The following is a 25,614-nucleotide window of genomic DNA, read 5'->3' on the forward strand; positions in this document are numbered from 1 at the left end:
TTCCTTCAGAACCCTGGGATGCATTCCATCCAGTCCTGGGGACTTGTCCACCTTCAGTCCCATTAGTCTATCAAGCATTACCTCTTTAGTGACAGTAATCGCATTCAGACCCTCAGCTCCTACCATCCTTCTATCTTTAATATCCAGCAAACTATTCGTGTCCTCCCCCGTGAAGACCGAGGCAAAAGACTTATTTAAGGCCTCAGCCATTTCCTCATCTCCCACCACTAAATCCCCCCTCTCATCCTCTAAGGGTCCAACATTCACTCTAGCCAGCCTCCTCTTCTTTATATATTTGTAAAAACTCTTACTGTCCATTTTCATATTTAGTGCTAGTTTAGCTCATAGTCTATCTTTCCTTTCTTTATCAACATGTTAGTCATTCTTTGTTGATTTTTAAACCTTTCCCAATCTTCTAATCGCCCACTACTTTTAGTCACTCTGAATGCATCAGCTTTTAATGTAATACTCTCCTTTATTTCTATGATATGGATTCTATGATCCACATTATTTTGGAGTGAAAATTGTAGATCGCTGCTGAATTTGTGTGAAGTGTTTTCTGATTTCACACCAAAATGACCTCATGTTCAAATTGCAACCTCTTGTTCTGGATTCCTCCATCAAAGGAAATGAGATTCTATTCAGCTAACCCATCCAATCCTTTAATCATTTTAAACATTTCCATCTCAATTTTCTATGCTGGAGGAATGGGAAGGATCAACCCTGCAGTCCCCCCACCCGCCCAATCTTTTCTAATTGCCTTTTGATGGTAGCAACTTGCATGTCCCACGTCCTCGGTACTTCTAATAAGTGGTCGTTCCTCGAGTGTGAGCCTGATTAACCACGAGGATTGTACTCAAATTCTATTCTGCCTTTCAAGTGTAATTAGCCTAATTAGAAAGCAAAAGGACTTATTCACCAATGGGATGGTGCTTGACTATCAGCCAAACAGCCTTCTTTCCCCACTTTCAATATTTTTATATCTGGTAGAGAGAAATATTTGAAGAAAATGACAAAAAAAAAAGCCTGCTTAATGTCCTGATGATTTTTCTCCAAGGTTACACACAGCTCTATCCTGGAGATTGACGTTCAATTCCTGGGGATACTTCAGTGACCTCAGAGATCCAAAATGAATCATTGCTAATGATCAGGAGTATGAATTTTGGCTAAACCTCCCTTTCTCTGCATTTAAGTCAGTGGCAATGAATCCTTTTCATTATTTGACCGTAGCCCGACCAGCCATCAACCTGCACGTGCATTGGGATAGAATATAGAATCCTACAGTACAGAAGGAAGCCATTCGGCCCATCAAGTCTGCACCTACCACAATCCCACCCAGACCCTATCACCGTAACTCCATGCCTTTACCCCAGCTAGTCCCTCTGACAGTAAGGGGCAATTTAGCATGGCCAGTGCACCTAACCTGCACATCTTTGGACTGTGGGAGGAAACTGGAGCACCAGGAGGATACCCACACAGACACAGGGAGAATGTGGAAACTCCACACAGACAGTGACTCAAGCCAGGAATTGAACCTGGCTCTCAGGCACTGTGATACAACAGTGTTAACCACTGTGCCACCGTGCTGCCCATAAATGCTACTCACTCAGGTGAGACAATGGCATAGTAATAATGTCACCAAACTAGTAATCCAGAGTCCGGGCTAACCATAGAATCATATAATCCCTACAGAAGGAGGCCATTTGAATCTCTGACAGTGTGTCTTACCCAAGGCCTCTCTCTTGCCCTATCCCCACAATGGCTAATCCATCTAACCTACACATCATTAGACGCTAAAGAGCAATTTAACATGACCAGTCCACCTAACTTGTATATCTTTGGACAGTGGGAAGAAACCGGAGCACCTGGAGGAAACTCACACAGACACCCAAGGCCAGAATTGAACATAGGTCCCTGTGAGACAGCAGTGCTAACCACTGTGCCACAGTGCCACACTTAATGCTCTTGGACTCAGGTTCAAATTCCTATTGAATTTAACTAAATACATTTGGAATTGAAAGCTAGTCTCATCTACTACCGATTGTTATATAGACACATCTGGTTCACTAATGCCCCCTTAGGGAAGGAAATCTGCCGTCTTTACCGGGTCTGGCTAAATGTGAATCCAGAGCCATAGCAATGTGGTTGAGTCTTAACTGCCTGCTGAGCAAGCCACTCAGTTCCAGGGCAGTTAGAATTGGGCAGCACATGTTGGCCTTGCCAGCGATGTCCACATCCCATGAAAGAATGAAAGAGAGAAACAGGTGCCCATTTGGAGATTGGGACTGCAGTGCCCATTCACAAACTCATGCGTACTCGCACTGGCACTCTGCCATGCCACCTCACCTCTGATATCTAACGGCAAATGCGAATTAATAGATGGACGCGTCTGATTTTCTTAAAAAGGCTATATTCTTTCCCAGTGCATAGCTGCCTCTCTCCACCCACCCCCATGAATCTAACTACTTAGCAGAACTGACGAGCGATGCCTTTTCATTTCATGAATGAGAATTGTAAAGTCTCGTGCAAATTGGAATTACACACTTACATATTTCATTGAGACTCAGGCATGCCTTGATGTGTGTGCACGCAGTAACAGGGATATCAAGAGATTGGGTTACTCATATACGGACCCAAAACAGGCACTGCTATGCAGGCACATACCTAGGTAAGTAGCATCACCATAAATGAACTGGAAAGGACCCAGAAGGAGCCACATGATATACAGATACACCTATTGTGGAACCACCAGCCCCCACTCCCCCGACTCCTCTCTGACCCCAAAAGAGGCCATTCAGCCCATCGCGCATCCCTGCCAGTTATCCACAGGGACTTCAGGTGCGCACATTTCCCAGTGTCATTGGGCTAACTAGCACAATCCAACCCAGATCCATTAACACAGAGAGAGGGAGAGAGAGAGTGGGGGCACACACACAAGGGGCACGGGCACTAATACAGTCAGAAAATGGGGAACATTTTGAGGGTTCTGCTCATCAGTTCTGCTAAGTAATTAAATTCAGACTGAGTATCTTATATTGCTTAGTGTGTTAAGATTTTCAAAGTATTTTTTTCTTTACGTTGGTGGAGCGGAGATGGGAGGGGGGATGCGGCGGTAGACACACCTCAGGTGGATTCCAATTGATTCTTATGAAGAGGATTCGGAATGAAGGGGTTATTAGGCGTGCCTTTTTCAGCTCAAAGGCTCCAATCCCACGAATGCTCCAGCCCCAGAGATTAGTCTGGGCCACTGTTCTTCTGTTAAAGATCAGTGTTCATCTCCATCTGACTGCACCAACCATCTAAAGCCTCAACCTGATCTTTTTGAGTGCTGTGTATATTTCTTTCTCTCTGGTCTCCTCTGCCTTGATATTCTTAAGATGGGGAGATGGGTCTGTACTTGTTGGAGTTTAGAAGGCTGAGGGGGGATCTTATTGAAACTTACAGGATACTGCGAGGCCCTGGATAGAGTGGATATGGAGAGGATGTTTCCAGTAGTAGGAAAAACTAGAACCAGAGGGCACAATCTCAGGCTAAAGGGATGATCTTTTAAAACAGAGATGAAGGGAAATTTCTTCAGCCAGAGAGTGGGGAATCTGTGGAACTCATTGTCACAGAAAGTTATGGAGGCCAGGTCATTGAGTGTCTTTAAGACAACGATAGATAAGTTTGTGATTAATAAGAGGATCAGGGGTTATGGGAAAAAGGCAGGAGAATAGGAATGAGAAAAAAAATCAGCCATGATTGAATGGCGGAGCAGACTCGATGGGCTGAGTGGCCTAATTTTGCTCCTATGTCTTATGGTCTTATGCTGGTGTTGGACTGGGGTGGGCACAGTAAGAAGTCTCACAACGCCAAGTTAAAGTCCAACAGTTTATTTGGAATCATGAGCTTTCGGAGTGTTCCACCTTCTTCAGGTGAGTGGAGAGGTAGGTTTCACAAACAGTGACAGTTACCTGTCCACTCACCTGATGAAGGAGCAGCATTCTGAAAGCTCATGATTCCAAATAAACCTATTGATCTTTAACCTGGTGATGTGAGACTTCTTACTCGGTATCTCTAAAAACTCTCTTTCCATTGATTCCACACGGATCTGCCACTGTTCACACACAGAAAGTGTTCCCATTGCAAAATGCCATTGCTCTGTGTGTGTGTGTGTGTGTGTCTGTGTGTGTGTGTGTGTGTGTGTGTGTGTGTATGAATATATGTGTGTGTGTGTGTGTGAATATATGTGTGTGTGTACATGTGAGTGTGTGTGAATATATGTGTGCGTGTGTGAATATATGTGTGTGTGCGAGTGAGTGTGTGTGTGTGTGTGTGAATTTATGTGTGTGTGTGCGAGTGAGTGTGTGTGTATGAATATATGTGTGTGTGTGAATATATGTGTGTGTGTGTGCATGTGAGAGTGTGTGTGTGAATATATGTGTGTGTGTGTGTGACTGTATGTGTGAGTGTATGTGTGAGTGTGTGTATGTGTGTGAATATGTGTGTGTGTCTGTGTGTGTGTGAGTGTGTGTGTATGTGTGAGCATGTGCGTGTGTGTGCAGGGTTCATTACACACAATACATCCGATGCTAACGCCAGTCTGTGTTGGTGGCTGGAGTGGGAGAAAATAAGAAATTAAAACATATTTGGGATTCCCTTTGCATTTGCTCCCAGATATGCTCTTCATAGCAAATGTTCTAATGGATATAATTAATAACTTAACAGTTGGCAGTAATATTGAGTATTGATGTAGAATTGTGACATTTTACTGTCTGGGGAGAAACCTTTTGGTCCAATGCGTTGCGGCCGCCTGAACAGATCTATTCTCTCTAATCCCATTTTCCAATCCTTGGTCCGGAGCCCTGTGGGTTACTCCCAGTGCATATTCCAAGTATTTCCTTAAAGAACAAAAAGTGTTGGGGCTTTCAACCTTTCAGACCATTAATCCCCTACCTCCCCTACCACATGGCCAATCCACCAAACCCGCACACATTTGGACTGTGGGAGAAAACTGGAACACCCAGAGGAAACACACGCAGGCATGAGGAGGATGTGGAAACTCCACACAGTCACCCAAGGCTGGAATTGAACCCGGGTCCTTGGCACTGTGAGGCAGCAATGCTAACCTCTGTGCAACCCTAGATCCTTCCTGTCCAGAAGGAATAGCTCCTTTCTATCATTCTGTCTCACTCCATAATTTTATAAGTTTTAATTAAATTTTCCCTCGTCCCTATCTTTTCCTAAGAAAAATAAATCCAGCCAACCAAATCTTTCTTCATAGCTAAAATTTTCCAGTCCTGCCAACACCCTACTGGTAAATCTGCTTAGTACCCTCACTACTACAATCACATCCGTCATGTGATCAGCACATAGTACTTATCTGTGACCTAACTAGTGTTTTATACAGTTGCAGCATAACCTCCCTGTTCTTCTTGCCTAATAAAGGAAAATACACCTCATACCATCTTCACTGTAAATACTTGTCCTTCTATCTTCAGGGATCTGTGGACAGTCCTCTGTTCCTCTACACATCTCCTTTATTGAGTGTTTCCCTGCTTTATCCTTTTAACAATGTCCTCGATAATCTCCTACATGTATGTGAGTCAATCTGTTATATATATATATCTGTGTGTGTATAAATATGTGTTTATTTGTATGGGAAATTTCACAGTAACTTCATTACAGTGTTAATGTAAGCCTTACTTGTGACTAATAAATAAACTTCAATGTACATGTGTTCACCTGTATGTATTTTTTTATTAGTGTCATATGTAGGCTTACATTAACACTGCAATGCAGTTACAATGATCACCACACTCCAGCCTGTTTGGGTACGGGGAGAATTTAGCACAATCAATGCACTTAACCAGCACATCTTTCAACTGTGGAAGGAAACCAGAGCCTCTGAAGGAACCCCACACCGAACGGGGAGAGCATGCAAACTCCATACAGACAGTGACCCAAGCTGGGAATCGAACCTGGTTCCCTGGCGCTGTGAGGCAGCAGTGTTAACCACTGTGTCATGGTGCCACCCATAATGTATCTCAATGTATGTATGTGCTTTTATGTGTATGTTTGTGCACATTGTGTGTTTATTTGTGCTTATGTATGTGTGTTTATGTATATGAACACGTCTGTTTATGTGTGTGCATATGTTTGTGTATATGCATGCATGCTGATGCAAATGAATATGTCAGATTACGTGCATGTACGTGTTTGGGTGCATGCGTGTATGTTGGTGTGTATAAATATGTGTATGTATGAATCTGTTTGATTGTGTGCATGTATGTATCTGTATGTATGTTCTATGTATGTATCTATGTATGTTCTATGTATGTATCTGTATGTATGTGTGTATGTATGTATCAGTTTGTATGTATGTTCTGTGTATGTATCTCTATGTATGTGTGTATGTATGTATCAGTTTGTATGTATGTTCTATGTATGTATCTGTACGTACGTGTGTTTGTATGTATCAGTTTGTATGTATATTCTATGTATGTATCTCTATGTATGTGTGTATAGAATCATAGAATCATAGAAAAACTACAGCACAAACAGGCCCTTCGGCCCACAAGTTGCACTGATGATATCCCTACCCACTAGGCTTATCTATAACCCTCAATCCTATTAAATCCCCTGTACTCATCCAGAAGTCTCTTAAATCTCACCGACCCTTTTCATTTTAAACCCCTAAGCTAATCCCAATTGCCCACATTTGCCCCATATCCCTCTATACCCATCATACCCATGTAACTGTCTAAATGCTTTTTAAAAGACAAAATTGTACCCGCCTCTACTACTGCCTCTGGCAGCTCGTTCCAGACACTCACCACCCGCTGTGTGAAAAAATTGCCCCTCTGGACCCTTTTGTATCTCTCCCCTCTCACCTTAAACCGATGCCCTCTAGTTTTAGACTCCCCTACCTTTGGGAAAAGATATTGACTATCTAGCTGATCTGTGCCCCTCATTATTTTATAAACCTCTACAAGATCACCCCTCAGCCTCCTACGCTCCAGAGAAAAAAGTCCCAGTCTATCCAGCCTCTCCTTATAACTCAATCCATCAAGTCCCGGTAGCATCGTAGTAAATCTTTTCTGCACTCTTTCTAGTTTAATAATATCCTTTCTATAATAGGGTGACCAGAACTGCACGGTGTGACACTGGAATACTGTGTACAGTCACTGGGCAAATCAGAGCATTCAGAACTACGGGCCAAGTGCTGGCAACTGGGATTAGGTGGGCAGGTCAGGTACTCGATGGGTTGAAAGGCCTCTTTCTGTGGGGCGGGTCTGTGCTGAGGGAGCGCCGCACTGTGGGGAGGGTCGGTGCTGAGGGAGCACCGCACTGTGGGGGGGGGGGGGGGGGGGGGGGGCGGTGGGTGCTGAGGGAGCACTGCACTGTGGGGAGGGTCGGAGCTGAGGGAGCACCGCACTGTGGGGAGGGTCAGTGCTGAGGGAGCGCCGCACTGTGGGGAGGGTCAGTGCTGAGGGAGCGCTGCACTGTGGGGAGGGTCGGTGCCGAGGGAGCGCCGCACTGTGGGGAGGGTCGGTGCCGAGGGAGCACCGCACTGTGGGGAGGGTGGGTGCTGAGGGAGCGCCGGTGCTGAGGGAGCGCCGCACTGTGGGGAGGGTCGGTGCTGAGGGAGCTCCACACTGTGGGGAGGGTCGGTGCTGAGGGAGCGCCGCACTGTGGGGAGGGTCGGTGCTGAGGGAGCGCCGCACTGTGGGGAGGGTCGGTGCTGAGGGAGCGCCGCACTGTGGGGAGGGTCGGTGCTGAGGGAGCGCCGCACTGTGGGGAGGGTCGGTGCTGAGGGAGCGCCGCACTGTGGGGAGGGTTGGTGCTGAGGGAGCGCCGCACTGTGGGGAGGGTTGTATCAGTTTGTATGTATGTTCTATGTATGTATCTGTACGTATGTGTGTATGTATGTATCAGTTTGTATGTATGTGGATATGTATTGGGATCCAAGGGGACGTTGCTTTGTGGATCCAGAACTCGCTTGCCCACAGAAGGCATGGAGCGGTCGTAGATGGGTCTTTTTCTGCATGGAGGCCGGTCACCAGTGGAGTGCCCCAGGGATCTGTTCTGGGACTCTTGCTGTTTGTGATTTTTATAAATGACCTGGAAGAGGAAGTGGAGGGGTGGGTTGGTAAATTTGCTGATGACACAAAGGTTGGAGGTGTTGTGGATAGTTTGGAGGGATGTTAGAAGTTGCAGTGTGACATAGATAGGATGCAAGACTGGGCGGAGAAGTGACAGATGGAATTCAAGCCGGATAAATGTGTAATGGTACATTTTGGCAGGTCCAATGGGATGAAGGAATATAATATTAAGGATAAGACTCTTAGCAGTGTGGACGATCAGAAGGATCTTGGGGTCCGGGTCCATAGGACTCTCAAATCGGCTTTGCAGGTAGAGGATGTAGTTAGGAAGACATATGGTGTACTGACCTTCATCAATCGAGGAATTGAGTTTAGGAGTCGGGAGATAATGCTGCAGCTGTATAAGACCCTGGTCAGACCCCACTTGGAGTACTTGCTCAGTTCTAGTCACCTCATTACAGGAAGGATGTGGAAGCCATTGAAATGGTGCAAAGGAGATTTATAAGGATGTCGCCTGGATTGGGTGGCATGCCTAATGAGGATAGGTTGAGAGAGCTCAGTCTTTTCTCCTTGGAGAGATGAAGGATGAGAGGTGACCTGATAGATGCGTATAAGATGTTGAGAGGTGTTGATCAGGTGGATTCTCAGAGGCTTTTTCCCAGGGCTAAAATGGCTGCCACAGGAGGACACAGCTTTAAGGTGTTGGGGAGTAGATACAGAGGAGATGTCAGGGATAAGTTTTTCACTCAGAGGGTGGTGGGTGAGTGGAATCGGCTGCCGTCGGTGGTGCTGGAGGCAAATTTGATAGGGTCTTTTAAGAGACTTCTGGATGAGTACATGGGACTTAATAGGATTGAGGGTTATAGGTAAGCCTAGTAGGTAGAGATATGATCGGTGCAAACGTGGGCCGAAGGGCCTGTTTGTGTTGTAGTTTTTCTATGATTCTATGTATATATCTGTATGTATGTGTGTGTATGTATGTATCTGCTTGCATGTATGTGTGCATGTATGTATATATCAGTTTGTATATATGTATCCATATATATCAGTATGTATGCGTGTATGTATCAGTTTGTCGGTATGTGTATATGCATGTATCTGTTTGTACGTATGTATACGTGTGGGTGTGTATGCGTCAGGACAGACCATTACATGCACATTGCAATCTGACAGTCCCCAGCTTTAAGAAGTGTGATGCTTTCCCAGTCTGCATTTTGGAAACTACAGGAAGACGCTCTTTATCTCTACATTCTCAATGACATGAGGTGCTGATACAGATTCTGACTTTTTGTTTAAAACCTCCACAGAGCCGTGTGGCATGGACTGGCACCAGCCTGTGTGGTAACTTCTATCTCCTCCCTTCTTTCATGGACAATATATCTTTAATTAGGCGGAACTAGGCAAAGCTATTCCCTGAAGTGAATGCAAAGAGGAACAAGCGAATCACCTACCAGAACTTTAGCACTGTGTTTAACTGAAAGGACAACAGGTGGAAGTTAAATAACTTTACAGGTTGGGTAAAGGACCTTTTAAGAGGAGATTTAGGGATTAGTCAGATGTTATTGCTGGTATAAAATTAAACAGTGCAGAGCTCTGGGGAGTGTAGCTATCTGAGAGATTAATATATTGTGGAATTGTGCACACAAAGCATATCCATTGTGGTGATGTATGAGTGAGTAGTGAATGGGGTGAAACATATGCAGCCTGTCACCGCAGGTGCCGACATCTGTTCATCTGGAGGCAGATGCTAATAGAAAGCCGATAGAGTCTCTGCAACCCTGCTCCCTTCCATTCAGACCCCATTGCTCAATAACTAGTGTAATAAATCAGATCACATTGCACCGCAATGTTAAAGTGTTGGCGCAAAGGGGGTAACAAAAAAAAATCCTGCAAACTATCGGAATTCACTGCTGATTTTTTAAAGTGTGGAGCTTGCCAATATTTTGGTGGGATGTGTGAGAGAGCAAGGAGGTGGGATATAATGCTGCGGGGGGTGGGGGAGCAGAGGGAGGGCTGGGAATGTTTAACGTGTTAAAGGCATCTTTGGAGAAAGTTGGTAGATGCGCCTGTTTCGGGTGGGGAGGAGGGTAACGCATTAAAGATCGCCAAAGAAAAGCACCAACTTGGCATTAAGACTTGCAAACCCTCCGCAGTGTTAATCCACCATTCAAGGCAGTTAGATTGGGGGATTATACAGCCCACTTTCTCTTGCAGTGAAACGGAACATTGCATAACTGGTGGACAAGTTCCAATAGCACACGCGAGCCATTTATCCAAGAGCAACATTGCTAACTGGCGCTAGGTGCTTATTTGGACGCGGGTCCAGAGAGTTGGGCCATCGACGTTTAACCACACTCCCTTGTACTTTGACACCCGAAATTTAAACAGGTACAAATCAAAGACTGGATGAATTGATGGGTGTGCTACCTTAATCATAAAAAAAGCATTATGCAACTAATGATTTCAAACAGGGCATCTCCACTTTGTCCTGATTCTTATGGGGGAGGGAGGGGATTTAATTGCACTGGTTCTGTTTAGCAGTAAAGGTGGCCGAGACAACTGCATTTTCGCCCAGAGAGCTGCAATTTATTTTTTCTCTCTCTTCTCTTGGAGAGATAACACACGTTTTCAAGAAGGCGAGAATGCGATAGCCTCTCCCCTGGCGCTGACAGTCTGCTGGTCCGGGGCTGTGCAATAGCCATTGTGCAAATCATAGCCTGCAGTTATGTGTAATCCCTCTGTCACAAGTTCGAAGGCCCTTTGCAAAACCACATTGGTAATTAGCCCCGGAGCCGGCAGATGTTCGTGAGCAGACATCGACACGCGACTGGCCTCAACCCCACAAGAATATCCAACAAATAATCTCCCCTATCCAGCCACCGCCACCCCCCCTCTCCTCCCATGATTGTATAGCAAGAGAGAGTGTGGACACAGACCCCCCCCCTTCCCCTCTCACCCCCTGCCCACTCATCCCCTCTACCCTTTAAACCCAGCAACAAGGTAGGGGGGGGGGTGGATAGAAAGGGGAGAGAGTGAGAGAGAAAATAAAGAGCAGGAAGACTGGGGAATAGGCAGAGTATAAAGACACGCAGGGAGCAGCTGGTTCCAGTAATCTGATCTGGAGTCAAAAGGAATGCCCCCTCGGTTCTAAGATCACAGGTAAACATCCCGGTTTTGTTATGAAAATGAAGACTGCGACTAGCCGCAGCAGATGATTTTCGACCGATTGTGGTGCTTGAAAGGGAAGCAGGAGGCCCCTGTATCCATCAGCTGCTGTCCTGAGCGCTGGCTGAGCCACGCGACTCACTCATTCACATTGTAATCAGCACATGCCTCAGAACTAGCCCGGCCCCTTTCTGACACTCCTCAAAACTTTTATTTTCATGTGTGTTGAGGAGAGAATTCAATTCATTTTTTTTTCAAAAAAATAAAACAATCCAAGTTTTTTTCCTTCTCTGATTTACTTCCCCCACCCCCAGCACACTGAAAGACCCAGGGCAATAAAGTGACAAAACAAATCTCTCTGCAAAACTTTCGGGGCAACTTTAGCCCAATTGGAATTCCACCAGTGTCCCCCAAAATTTTCACACGGTCTCATCTCCTTTCACACGCACAAAATCCGAGCAGGGGCGATATCATTTAAATAAAAGTTCCGAGCAAGGTTCATAACGTTAACGCGGGTTCTCTCTCCACAGATGCTGCCAGACCTGCTGAGATTATCTGGGGTTTTGTTTTGTGTCTGATTCCCCCCTCATAAACTTTGTATCAGATTAAATCGTCATGTTCAGACCTTGATTTGTTTTATATCCTGTGGATCTTCGGTTGCAGTATTATACTGCGAGTTGAACTCATTCATCCCAATTTTTAACGCCGTCAATTTACACTTTTCATTCATTCCATCCCCAACCTTTGCACATTGAATTCAAACTTGCAAAGTTTGATATCTCCCTCTCTATCCCTCTCTCGCTCTTTCCCATCCCTCTCTCCCTCATCCCCATCCCTCTCTCCCTCATCCCCAACCCTCTCCCCTCATCCCCATCTCTCTCCCCCTCATCCTCGTCCCTCTCTCCCTCATCCCCATCCCTCTGTCCCTCTCTCTCCCCATTCCTCTCATCCTCATTCTCCCCATCCCTCTGTCCCTCTCTGCATCCTGCTCTCCCTCATCCCCATCCCTCTCTCCCTCATTCTTCCCATCTCTCTGTCCCTCTCCCTCCCCATTCATCTGTTCCTCATTCACCTCATCCCTCCGTCCCTTTCCCTCTCCATCCCTCTCTCCCTCCCCATCCCTCTATTTCTCTCCCTCTCCATCCCTCTCTATCCCCCGCCACTCTCCCTCTCCACTCCTCTCCCCCTCTCCATCCCTCTCTTCCTCTCCCTCTCCCTCCCTCTCTCCCTCTCCATCCCTCTATTCCTCTCCCTCTCCATCCCTCTATTCCTCTCCCTCTCCATCCCTCCCTATCCCCCGCCACTCTCCCTCTCCATCCCTCTACCCCTCTCCCTCTCCACCCTTCTCTCCCTCTCTAACCCTCTGTCTCTCTCCCTCTGCCTCCCCATCCCTTTGTCCCTCTCCCTCTCCATCCCCCGTCCCTCATTCTCCCCATCCCTCTGTCCCTCTCCATCCCCATCCCTCTGTACCAGATGTAGGAAGTGAGTTGGAAAGCAGCTACACCGGACAGAGTTATTGCCAGTGACAATTGCAGAGTTGTGATCCATGGATAGGACATCCCCGTGAACTTTTCCACTCCATTCTCCTTTTTAAGGAAATAAGGGGAAGTGTATTGGGGTCTGTTACACCGCACCTGCCAAGGTGGGGCGGGGGACAAAGAACATTTCACTTTATTGCAAATGATGGAGACCTTGAAATCCATTGCAGGGCGAGACGCAAGAGGCAAACGAGAGGGCACGAAGAAGGTGTACTTCACATTAATGAATCATAGGCGTTTGATATTCTTGTCAAACCACGTGCTGTAACCAATAAACATTTTATCCTGCATAGATCTGTGCTCCCAAATCCATCATTAGGAGGGGAGGGAGGGTGAATCCCTTAGTAATGGACTATCTGAGCCACATGTCAATCGCCATACCGTTACAGATTCTCTGAACATTGCTTTGTGTAATTGGGGAGCGAATATTGTGAGTAAAGTCATACAGAGACATGCCATTTTTAGTGGGATAACGCCATTTGGTCGGAACAGATGGCTGGCTAGCGGCTGGCCGCATTTGAGGCGTGTCATCTCCCCCCCCACCCCCCCACCATCCCTTTAGATCGAATTCCCCAAGGGTTACTCTTGTTTAGATAATCAATGAAAATTAAACTGGGAGAGAAGAGGGGGGGGGGGGGGGGGGGAAGAGAGAGAGAGGGGGAAAAAAAGCGCGCCTGAATAGTTAGAATCATCCCCAACGATGCTGCTCCTTTGTTCTTTCTCCCAGTAACTGGTGGGCAGGAGTTAAAAATACAGCAGGCTTCAACAGGACCACTTAAGTTAAACAGTCTCTCTGTCTCCCTGCGCCCTCCCCCCCCCCCTCCTGAGTCCCAGGCTTAAGCTAGCTACAAGGAGGAGGAGGGAGAGAGAGAGAGAGAAAAGGGGAGCTTTCTGCCTGATTTCACGAAAATAGAATCGCGTGGCATAAATTCAATCTGAATAGAATAAGTGCATTGCAAAGAATTGCAATGTTTTAGGATGCCTTTCAGTTACGCTTTACAGCGGCAATGGAAAAAATCTGGCCCACGTCAATTCAACAAACGCATGCTGCGGGGGTGGGGGGCTGAGAAAGGCATAACTTTTTTTTGTAGATTTAAACCCTCGCGCGTGGAACTTATTTACACTTTGTATCTTAAGAAGAAAATTCCAACGCATTAAGGGCTATTTTTCCTCCTCCGCCCAACGCGTTAACTTACAAACCATTCCGTGGGCATGTGTGCATTCCAGGTAAAGATTTAAACAACAAAACCTCCAAAATCTCTCTGCAAAAGGCATCATTAATTGGAGGACAGGACACTGTCTGAATCACTTGTTGCGCCCTTTCCTGGGAGCGCACAGGAGGGTTCCAACACAATTTTTATTTTAATGTAGGAATCTTTCTCCATATGTCAATGTTTTTTGTCTCTGGCTCTGGGTAAATAGTGCTGGACTGGATGGATGGAGGGAAGGGAGGAAGGGAAGGGACGGGGGGGGGCCTCTGAACCCCCCCCCCCCCCTCAGCATGTCCTGTGTATCAGAGATCCGCTCACATAAGAAGGCTCAAAACTGGGGCTGAATGGGGAAGGGGGGGGGGCGCTTTACCTGCACCGTCACATGACCCGAATTCTCACCCACTCAATTTATTTAGTATAGCGAGGAAAGTGTGTGATGGAGGAGTGGGGGCGGGGGGGGGGGAATAAATCTCCCGGGGGTAATTAATTGATACATGAGGGACACCGAGAGATTACTGCAAACATTTGACAGTTTGATGTTTTCAATGCATGCTCTCAGCTGTTTGGTACAAGGAGGGATGTTGAAGGAGGTGGTGCTGTTTACAATAACAACAGTTTTGCCCTGAAAGTTGGATGTGAGTTTCCAGTAAAAATGTCATTTTCAACAGTATTGAATTAAACCATCCTGTCTATGTTTGTGGTGGTTATATGAGCTAGCAGTTGGACTCTGTGTATGTGTGTCTGTGTGTTCCTGTGTATGCGTGTGTGTCTGTGAATGTGAGTATGTTTGTATCAGTGTGTATGTATGAGTTTGTGTGTGTACATATGTGTTTCTGTGTGTGTTTGTGGATGTGTCTGTGTATCTGTGTGTAACTCTGTACGTGTATGTGTGTGTGTATATCTGTTGCGTACATTTGTGTGTATCTGTGTGTGTATTTGTGTATGTATGTGTGTGTGTTTATGTGAGTGTGTGTACGTGTGAGTATGTGTATGTATTTGTGTGTGTATCTCTCTGAGTGTACGTCTGAGTGTATGTGTGTGAGTGCGTATGTAAATGTAACTTTGGTATCTCTGTGTAAGTGTGTCTATGTGTGTGTGAGTGCATGTGTGTGTGAGTGTATATGTGTGTGTATCTCTATATGTGTATGTGTATGAGTGTGTGTGTGTATATGTGTGTGTGAGTGCATGTGTGTGTGTATGTCTCTGTGTGAATGTGTGTGTATGCATGTGAGAGAGAGTGTTTCTGTGTGAAAGTGTGTGTGTGTTTGTGTATCTCTATCTGTGTATGTCTGTGTGTCTCTGTGTGAGTGTGTGTTTGTGTCTCTATGTGAGTGTGTGTGTCTGTGTGTGTGTCTCTGTGTGTGAGTGTGTGTGTGTCTCTGTGTATGTGTGAGTCTGTGGGTGTGTATGTATGTGTGTGTGTCTCTGTGTGGGTGTGTGTCTGTGTGAGTGCATGTGTGAGTGTGTGTGTCTCTGTGTGAATGTGTGTGTCCCTGTGTGAGTCTGTGTGTGTGTGTGTGTGTGTGTGCCTCTGTATGTGTGAGTCTGTGTGTGTGTCTCCGTGTGTATGTCTCTGTGTCAGTGTGCGTGTTTGTGTGTGTGTCTGTGTGAGTTGTGTGAGTGTGTGTGTGTATGTATGTGTGTGTGTGAGTCTGAGTGTGTGTGTGTGTCTCTGCGTGAGTGTGTATGTCTGTGTGTATGTGTGTGTCTCTACGTGAGTGTGTGTACGTATCTGTGTGTATGACTGTGTGTGTGTCTGTGTGTGTGTGTGTCTCTGTGTGTGTGTATGTGTCTCTGTGTGTGTGTATGTGTGCGAGTGTGTCTGTGTGTGTGTGTGTCTGTGTGTGTGAGTGTGTGTGTCTGTGTGTGAGCATGTGTCTCTGTGTGAGTGTGTGTGTGAGTGTGTGTCTCTGTGTGTGTGTGAGTGTGTGTGTGTCTGTGTGTGTGTGCCTCTGTGTGTGAGTGTGTGTGTGTCTCTGTGTGTGTGTGAGTGTGTGTGTGTCTGTGTGTGTGAGTGTGTGTGCTGGATTCAGTGCCGGCCCAGGGCGCAGACATTGTTGCAGTGAGGGAAAGGCTGCGTGCGCCAAGGGGAGCTGTTCCATTGTAGGGAGCAGGTGCTTGCGAGTATTAACATACAGCTGAGAGGGCACAATGAGCCGCCTTGAGCTGAACAATATCAACTGCCGTAATGACAGCCACGCGAACGACACACACCCACCAACTTTTTTTTCCCAAAAAAAAGCACAGCTTTGGAGAAACACACACACACACACACACACACAAATCCACAAAATCCCAACTTTTTTGTAGGATGACTTCAAGTTGCCCCCCCTCCCACAAACACCAACCACACCCCCCCAACTCAAAATCACTGTTGACAGAATAAAAATAAAACTCGCGGGAAAAAAAAAGTCAGGGCAAGCCTTCCTGTAGTTTGTGTGTTGCTATTCCATGTTAACTAATACATGGTTAATCAAAAGTGTATGTGTGTGGGAGGGGTGGTTATTTATATATATATTTGCTGGAATTTAAATGGGTTTTGTGTGTGTGTGTACCGGGTGCATTGCCCATTTTACAGTTCAGTGATTATTTGGCGATGTATTGAGGAGGGTGAAACAGCCCCTTTTGTGCCAGCTCGCCAGACCGCGGGTCAAGCAATCTGCATGTCATTAGCGAGGCAGAGTCGCTGTTGTATATAAAAGGCAAGAGAGGCGCCCAGTGCATCAGAAGTTTGAGTGCTCTAAGGACCCAGTGGAAGGGAATTAGAGAACGCGTGTGTGTGTGTCTATGTGTGTGTGTGTGTGTGTGTGTGTCAGACAGAAAGCAACAGGATAAAACAAACCCAAAGGACAAAACCAAACGCAAACAACAGACGGGATCTGACTTTTCTACAAGTTCTCGCCCTCCCTGAACGGCCAGTTTAAAACCAAAAAAAAATCGGAGGAGGAATCGCTAGTCCGCGCCCCTATATATTTATACATAAAATCCTGGGATCGTTTACGAGTTTCTGTTTGGAATTAACCCCCCCCCCCTCTTCCTCCAAAGCATCTGGCACTGCGAGAGAGAGAGAACAGCCCCGCACGACAGAGAAGGAGAGAGAGAGAGAGAGAAAGGGGCGACACAGAGCCCAGTGATCCCACACCAACCATCCATCGATCCCTCTCTCCCGCTACTCGCAAAGCAGGCAAGCGACCCCCTCAGCTGAAAGGAGCTGTCAGTCACCGAGGGAAGGGCGGTTCTCCTGTGGACGGGGAGCAACCAAAGGAGCCGAGAGAGCGGATTCAAAAAAAAGCCCAGAAGACACACTGAGTGGAGTTGGGAGCAGTGAGGCTTGGCTCGGAGTCTTCAATCCAGCGGCAAAGTGAGGATCCTGCCCCCAGCCCCCCTCCCACGGCAATGGCAGGGCCAAAATTCTGTCTGTTCCTCACCCAGCTTGCTGTCCTGCACCAGGTAAGCCGAGCTGTGATTTTTTGCTTCTGAAATGTACACCTATTCTGGCCCCATTATGATTCCAACTGTCCTTTCTTGTCTTCCATCCCCCTTTTCTCTCTCTCTCTCTCTCTGCTTCCTGACTGTATTATTGACATGTGTGTGGGTTTTTGTGTGTTTGGACGGACAGGTCTTTTCCTCTGGCGTCTTCGAGTTGAAGTTGCAGGAGTTTAACAACCGAAAGGGGCTGAGTGGCAACGTGAACTGCTGCAAGGGCGGCTCGGCATCCAACTACGGGCTGCCCTGCGAGTGCAAGACCTTCTTCCGCGTGTGTCTCAAGCACTACCAGGCGAACATCTCCCCGGAGCCGCCCTGCACTTACGGCAGCGCCCTCACCCCCGTGCTGGGCTCCAACTCCTTCTCCATCCCCGACGCGGAAACCTTCGACAACCCCATGAGGTTCCCCTTCGCCTTCACCTGGCCGGTGAGCTGTGCTGAATGGCTTTCTGTCTGTATCTGTGTGTCTGTCTGTGTGTTTTAGTGGCAGTGTTACGGGGGGGGCGGTGTAGGGGGGGGGGGAGGAGGGCTGGAGATGTGAGGGTTGGTGTTTAAACCCTTCGAGAGTAGTGTAAAGCCTACACACACACACACACACACACACACACACAACAACAACAACGCTTAATGATGTGGGAAAGTTCACAGAACCTAACTGGTAATTTTCAGCCCAGCGTGACATTCCAAACGGGCTTCACTTGACAAAGTTGTGTGTGAATGCAATGAAATTAAGCGTGAAGACAGATGATAACAGCAGCCTCTGCCAATATCCTACAGTAAGACTCAGAGTACATCCACCCCCCTCCCTTAACCTTAGCATCACAGCGGCTGCAGGGATAGTGTGTGTGTGTGTGTGTGTGTGTGTGTGTTAACATAACCTCTATTATTTTCACCTTATTTATTTGGCTGGATTTAAGAGACTTCAACCTTTTTTTTTAAACAGGGGACCTTCTCCCTCATCATTGAAGCTTTGCATGCGGAACCTACTGATGATCTGAGTACAGGTACCTTTCTCCTCTCTCTGTCTCCACCCCATTTTAACCCCTCTCTGTTTTGATAGAGGCTTCCTTTCTCTAACTCTCTCTCTCTGTCTGTCTCCACCCCATTTTAACCCCTCTCTGTTTTGATAGAGACTTCCTTTCTCTAACTCTCTCTTTCTCTGTCTCCATTCCATTTTAACCCCTCTGTGTTTTGATAGAGACTTCCTTTCTCTAACTTTCTCTCTGTCTGTCTCCATCCCATTTTAACCTCTGTGTTTTGATAGAGACTTCCTTTCTCTAATTCTCTCTCTCTCTGTGTCTCCTGACATCCAGATAACCCCGACCGCCTCATCAGCCGCCTGGCCACACAGCGGCACCTCACCGTGGGGGAGGAATGGTCCCAGGATGTGCACATCAGCAGCAGGACCGAGCTCAAGTACTCCTACCGCTTTGTGTGCGACGAGCATTACTACGGGGAGGGCTGCTCCGTCTTCTGCCGGCCCCGGGACGATGCCTTCGGTCACTTTAGCTGCGGCGAGAAGGGGGAAAAGTTGTGTAACCCGGGCTGGGAGGGACCCTACTGCACTGAATGTGAGTGTCCATCCTCCCCTGCAGAGATATGCTGGGCTTTAACTGCACAGTTTTTAAAAAAAGGGAATGTTTCTCTTTAAAATGATAAAAAGAGCCGGGGTTAGGTTGTGTCAAATCGGTACATATGTTGTCATGTCGATGTGTTCAACTTTGGTTCTTGAGGGGTAAGTGGCAGTGGGGTGAGCAGCCTTCAATTCTGATTCCCCCCCCCCTCCTTCCTGTCTCCCTCATTGGGCCATCTCCTGCGGGGTGCAGTTAGAATTGGGCGGGAGGTGGGTCAGTGGTGTGGATTGGCGGGTGGTGGGTATTGTTGAGTCCTCGCAGGTCCACGGGGCAGCTGCGTTCTGAGGCTGAGAGGCAGCAGGACAATGGAGCAGCTGTCTCTGTACAACTAGCCTGCAAACCAGCTGTCTGTCCTTATCTACACACACACACACACACACACACAGCTAGATATGAAGGGGTGGAGTTGGGCAGAAAAAAAGGACTTCTGACCAACACTGAAGAGAAGGGGGTGGGGAATAGCAAAAAAAAGGCTTTGTACATCCCCCCCCTTTTGTGTGTGTGTGTGTTAAGCAAAATCTTTATTGAAAAGCAAATCTTACTTATCACTTTTAGCCCTCCCCTCCAAATAAAACTAATCGTAAAACTTTATCGCACTCCCATTTGGAAGAAAGTTCTGCATTTTACTGAGTTGACGTGATTTAGACGATAGATATTGTTAAGTAAATCTTAACTTTCCATTCCTCTCCAGCTATCTGTCTCCCTGGCTGTGATGACCAACACGGGTTTTGCGACAGGCCTGGGGAATGCAAGTAAGTAATGAGAGCCTCTCTCCTTTTATTTTCCCCCTGTTGGTTAACAGTACATAAAAGAGTGGGTAAATGATCTCTATCTGGAGGTGCGTGGGAATGGAAGGTGGCTTGCAGAGTTCAAAGCTACCCATCTCCTGGTGGCTGTTAGGTACATTTTGGAAGCCTGGGAAACTTGAAGTCCTTGGGGATCGTATAGCCAAAGGAAAACACGGCTGTTAACTTAAGTTTACAGTGCCCCACTGGGAAGCAAATTTACTATAATTACCAAGTTAAATGAGTGGCTGAACCAATTAAAGCAGTTTACTATCTCTCTGTTGCTCAGGCGCGCCCTCTATTGGCCTCAGAAACTTTTGCTGGCGTCTCTGTTCCCTTCTCCCACTGGACATCAGAGGAAAGAGGGGGACAGAGAAATTATTGGGATTCTCCTTTTCCCTGGTGAACGCTTTTCCACTTTCAGAAGTTATTTTGTGCTCGCAATATGTTGCAAAAGTCTTCACTGTATTATCCTCCTCTACCCTCCGAAAAAAAACATAGATATTAATTTAAATGTTTTCCAAACTGGCATTAACCTTAAGTTTATTTATTATTGTCATAAGCAGGCTTATATTAACACTGCAATGAAGTTACTGTGAAAATACCCTAGGCGCCACACTGTGGTGCCTGTTCGGGTACACCGAGGGAGAATTTAGCAGGGCCAACGCACTTAACCAGCACGTCTTTCAGACTGTGGGAGGAAACCGGAGCACCCGGAGGAAACCCGTGCAGACACGGGGAGAATGTGCAGACTTTGCACAGACAGTGATCCAAGCTGGGAATCAAACCCGGGTCCCTGGCGCTGTGAGGCAGCAGTGCTAACCTCTGTGCCACTGTGCCACCCAATTATCATGAAGCCAACGACACACATTTAACTCTTCACTCCGAACCATTGGCTTAAAGCAGCAGTATTGCTGCAGTCGATTCAGACCACCTAGACCAATGCTTGGAGCACCTTTACTGTTGAACCCATCCTGGCACGTCCCGCCATTGACTGTTGTCCTTTAAGTTTATTTATTAGTGTCATAAGTATGCTTACATTAACACCGCAATGAAATTTGTAGGAGAGACTAGGATCTGAGGGCACTGCTTCAGAGTAAAAGAATGACTGTTAAGAACCGAGATGAGGAGGAATTTCTTCAGCCAGAGGATGGTGAATCTATGGAATTCATTGCCACAGAGGGCTGTGGAGGCCAGGTTTTTGACTGTATTTAAGACGGAGGTGGATAGGTTCTTGATTGGTCAGGGGATGAAAGGTTGCAGGGAGAAGGAGGGAGAATAGGGTTGAGTAACTTATCATTGAAAGGTGGAGCAGGCTCGATGGACTGAATGGTCCAATCCTGCTCCTATATCTTACGGTCTTGAGTCCAAATATTACTATTAGCCTATTTGGAGTCTCAGACCAGAGAGGATGGGCTGTCTGACTGCTGTGTTTTAAAAATCTCTAATTCAGCTTTTTAAGTGGTGCATTTCATTCCCTGCCAGGGTCCTTTCTTTGCGTAATTATCACCACAACAGCGAGGTGGCAAAGCTGTAGAAATGTCTGACTTGTTGATTTGCTTTTATGCTTTTAAAGTCTTAAATCTATTTTGGTGGCAAGGTTGGTATTAAGTCATTTCCCTTTCTGTTTGATTTCCAGGTGTAGGGTGGGATGGCAAGGGCGCTACTGCGATGAATGTATTCGTTACCCAGGTTGTCTTCATGGGACGTGCCAACAGCCCTGGCAGTGCAACTGCCAGGAAGGATGGGGTGGTCTCTTTTGCAATCAGGGTAAACTGTTACATCCTTCCTGCTCCTTTTATAAAGGCCATTTATTTTGGCTGATATTTTCGTCATCGTTCTATTATTCTTGCCACTGATTAATTTCCTCTGCTTCCTCCTCACTGTTCTCCCCCCTTCTCTTTGTCCTCCAGACCTGAACTATTGTACTCATCATAAACCTTGCAAGAATGGAGCAACGTGCACCAATACTGGGCAGGGGAGCTACACCTGCACCTGTCGCCCTGGCTACACTGGCTCCAACTGCGAAATCGAGATCAACGAGTGTGATGCCAATCCCTGTAAAAATGATGGGACCTGCACGGTAAGTGGGACTGAACCCTCGATGGTAACCGTCAAAGATACAAATGTGATTCTTCCCGATGTATGGCCAGTCTGCCTGGGTAGCTAACCAATGGACTGAACTCTTGCCTTAGGACCTGGAGAATCACTACTCATGTACCTGTCCGCCGGGCTTCCATGGTCAGAATTGTGAACTAAGTGCCATGACGTGTGCAGACGGCCCCTGCTTTAATGGAGGAAGGTGTACAGACAAACCTACCGGTGGTTACAGCTGCCATTGTCCGGCTAGTTACTCTGGCTTCAACTGCGAGAAGAAAATTGATCACTGCAGCTCTGACCCATGCACCAACGGTAAGCAACGCTGTAACATGAACATTCAGATCAGCTCCAGGGTTGTGTATATCACTCAGTGGCTTTACTCCATCAACTGCCTCCGCCTCCCCTCTGCACCATCTTTGTAACTTCTTCCTGCCTGATAACTTGTAAGATTTTAAAAAATTAATTCATGAGACATGGGTGTCGCTGGCTGGCCAGCATTTATTGCCCATCCCTAGGTGCCGTTGGAGGACAGTTGAGAGTCAACCACATTGCTATGGCTCTGGAGTCACATATAAAAGAGCATTTAAAGTTTATTAATTAGTGTTTTACATTAACACTGCAATGATGTTACTGTGAAAATCTCCACTGGATAAGGATGGCAGATTTCCTTCCCTAAAGGACATTAGTGAATCAGATGAATTTTTCCGACAATCAACAATGGTTTCATGGTCATCAGTAGATTCTTGATTCCAGACATTTTTTTATTGAATTCAAATTCCACCATCTGGTGGGATTCGAACCTGGGTCCGCAGAACATTAGCTGAGTTTCTGAATTAATAGTCTGACAATAATACTACTAGGCCATCGCCTCTCCCAAGACCTCCATCCTCCTTCAATTCTAGCTTCTCGGGCAGCCCTGATTTAAATTCGCTATGATTGTATTGAATGGCAGAGAATGGTTGATGGGCTGAATGGTCTTCCCCGGCACCAATGTTCCTATTGGCAATCCTACCTTCAGCAGTCTAGGTCCTAGGCTGTGGGGTACTCTGCCTCTCTCTCTACCGATAAGACTTTCCTTTTTGACCATGTCTTTGGCCACCAGCTCTAGGAATGGGCAATACAATCCCTACAGTGCAGAAAGAGGCCACTCGGCCCATCAAGTCCGCACTGGCCACAATCCCACCCAGGTCCTATTCCCGTAACCCCACAAATTTACCCTGCTAATTCCTCTGTCAGCCAGTTTAGCATGGTCAATCAACCTATCCACACATCTTTGGACTGTGGGAAGAAACCAGAGCAGGGAGAACGTGCAAACTCCACTCAGATGGTGTCCCAAGGCCGAAATTGAACCCAGGTCCCTGGCGCTGTGAGGCAACAATGCTAACCACTGTGCCACCGTCCACCCTATAAATGCTGGTCAGCCCAGGCCCCACAAATGAATAATAATAAATTTTACCTGTTTGACTGCTGTGAAGAGCCTCGGGACATTTGGCTGTATCAGAGGTGTTACATGAGTGCAAGTTGTTGTTGTAAATGCCACACCACTGCAGAACTGCAGCTCGCTCTTTGCTGAAGTTAGATGTTTCCTCTCTCCTTGCTCAGGTGCCCAGTGTGTGGATATTGGGAATTCCTACATATGCCAGTGCCGCGCTGGCTTCACGGGAAGGCACTGCGACATCGACACGGACAACTGTGCCAGTATGCCCTGCCTCAATGGCGGGACGTGCCAGGATGGGGTCAACGATCACACCTGCACCTGCCTGCCTGGATTTAGCGGCAAGAACTGCAGCATCTCCATCAGTAAATGCCTGAACAACCCTTGCCACAACGGTGCCACCTGTCACGAGAGGAACAACCACTATGTCTGCCAGTGTGCCCGTGGATACGGTGGGCTAAACTGCCAATTCCTGCTGCCAGAACAGCCTCAGGGGCAAACTGTCATCATAGACGTGAAGGATAAATACACAAAGGCTGAGGGCAAGGGGCAGTTTCCGTGGGTTGCTGTGTGCGCCGGGGTCATTCTGGTCTTAATGCTGCTCCTGGGGTGTGCGGCTGTGGTGGTCTGCGTGCGGGTAAAGTTGCAGAAGGAGCGACAGCAGCCTCCGGACATCTCCAAGAGCGAGGTGGAGACAATGAACAACCTGACCGACTGCCACCGCGAGAAGGACATCTCCATCAGCATCATCGCTGCCACCCAAATCAAAAACACCAACAAGAAGGTGGACTTGCAAAGCGACAGCTCTGCGGGGAGGAATGGCTACAGCGTCAAATATCCTTCCGTGGATTATAATCTGGTGCATGAGCTAAAGAATGAAGATTTACTCAAAGCCGAGAATGAGCGGGGTAGCCTGGAAACAGAGCAAAAAAGTGCTACGCAGCATAATGGGTAATTAAGTCAATCAACCTGCTATTGATGTGATATTGTCAATGCGGAATGTTGTTTTTCTTTATCTGCGTTGACTGCCTACCAGCCTAACTCTCTCATTTTTCCCTTCAACCCAACAGCGAGCCCTCAGAAAGAAAGCGGCCAGAGTCCACATACTCTGCCTCAAAAGATACCAAGTACCAGTCAGTGTATGTCATATCTGAAGAGAAGGATGAATGTATAATAGCAACTGAGGTTCGTAACTGCTTTTGTTTTAAATCTCACTTTCCCTTCTCAATGTGTGAGGATGCCACGGGGAGTGTAACAAGTTCCTCTCAATCCCTCATTATTCAGCTCGCTTGGAGAGTTCCTGTACCCAAATCCATAGGCTGACAGTAACTCTGCCTGATCTCTCCATAGGTGTAAACTGGAAGTGCCACGATGGAAGTACAGTTGCCTTGCCAAGAAGAGATTTGCTCCAGTAAGCTGCTGCTCAGATTAAACTGGTTCTCTGCTGAGGTTGGCAAGAAGACTCCAAGGACAGACAGTAAGCAAGGATCTGGAATTCACGGACACCTGTTGCACTGCCTTTTCATGACTTTTATTCTGAGAGAAGAAATGTCCGTTGCACTACAGACAAAACAGTTGCTTCTTGTATTCTCTACGTGGGCGTCAATGCCGGATTGGGAAGCCTGCACTGCCTTGAGTGTGAACTCAGGAGCAGCATGAGACAATGTCCTTGTACTGGAGATGCAAATTCTGCCTCTGATGCCTTTTTTTTGGGACAGAAAATGTTTTCCAATTGATCAGGAGCGAGTGAAGAAGGAAAACAAAAAAAAGTATTGTTTCAAGTGCTGAAATATTTTTCAAACGATATTTGTGCAGTCGATGGTTCTTGAAGTTAATTTCACATAATTTAAAATTCTGGTAAATATGTAAAAAGAAAAGGCACTTCAGTTCTATGTCTATTTTGTACATAACCGTATTTATAGAAACAGGTGCAAAAACTTATTGGAGTTGTTTGTATTGTTTTTTTTGTTACTGAAGAAAAGTGTTTTATAAATATTTTTTCTAAATAAATGAAATTGATTATAATTTCCTGATGTTCCACCCTGCTCTCTTTTATCAGTCCCTCTGGTACTGAGAGAAAAGTTGACCATCTAGCTCCAACTTTCCATTAAAACAATCTTTTTCCTCAATAGTGCAGAATCAGTTTATAGATACTTGCCTATCCCTGTACTGAATT

At 46.7% G+C, this 25,614-nt stretch overlaps 1 protein-coding gene across 1 annotated transcript; it reads left to right on the top strand.

Moving 5' to 3' along the window:
• The first annotated feature begins 17,053 nt into the window (after positions 1-17,053).
• dldh (dihydrolipoamide dehydrogenase) lies at positions 17,054-25,409 on the top strand. The gene is made up of 11 exons (XM_080199852.1): positions 17,054-17,448; positions 17,618-17,911; positions 18,428-18,488; positions 18,798-19,055; positions 19,810-19,870; positions 21,543-21,673; positions 21,817-21,986; positions 22,099-22,315; positions 23,606-24,389; positions 24,509-24,623; positions 24,789-25,409. Exons 1-11 carry the CDS (start codon positions 17,395-17,397, stop codon positions 24,792-24,794), a joined length of 2,151 nt encoding a protein of 716 aa, XP_080055978.1. The 5' UTR covers positions 17,054-17,394; the 3' UTR covers positions 24,795-25,409.
• Positions 25,410-25,614: the final 205 nt, after the last annotated feature.

Source organism: Carcharhinus amblyrhynchos, chromosome 12 (assembly GCF_965287045.1).
Source record: "Carcharhinus amblyrhynchos chromosome 12, sCarAmb.v2.hapA, whole genome shotgun sequence".
Lineage (NCBI taxonomy): Eukaryota > Metazoa > Chordata > Chondrichthyes > Carcharhiniformes > Carcharhinidae > Carcharhinus > Carcharhinus amblyrhynchos.

Bases quoted from the DNA above. Each gene is read 5' to 3' on its own strand.
- dldh (XM_080199852.1), top strand. From the start codon at position 17,395: ATGGCAGGGCCAAAATTCTGTCTGTTCCTCACCCAGCTTGCTGTCCTG. The intron at 19,871-21,542 runs GTAAGTAATGAG...TTTGATTTCCAG, and splicing joins GACAGGCCTGGGGAATGCAA to GTGTAGGGTGGGATGGCAAG. The intron at 24,390-24,508 runs GTAATTAAGTCA...TCAACCCAACAG, and splicing joins AGTGCTACGCAGCATAATGG to CGAGCCCTCAGAAAGAAAGC.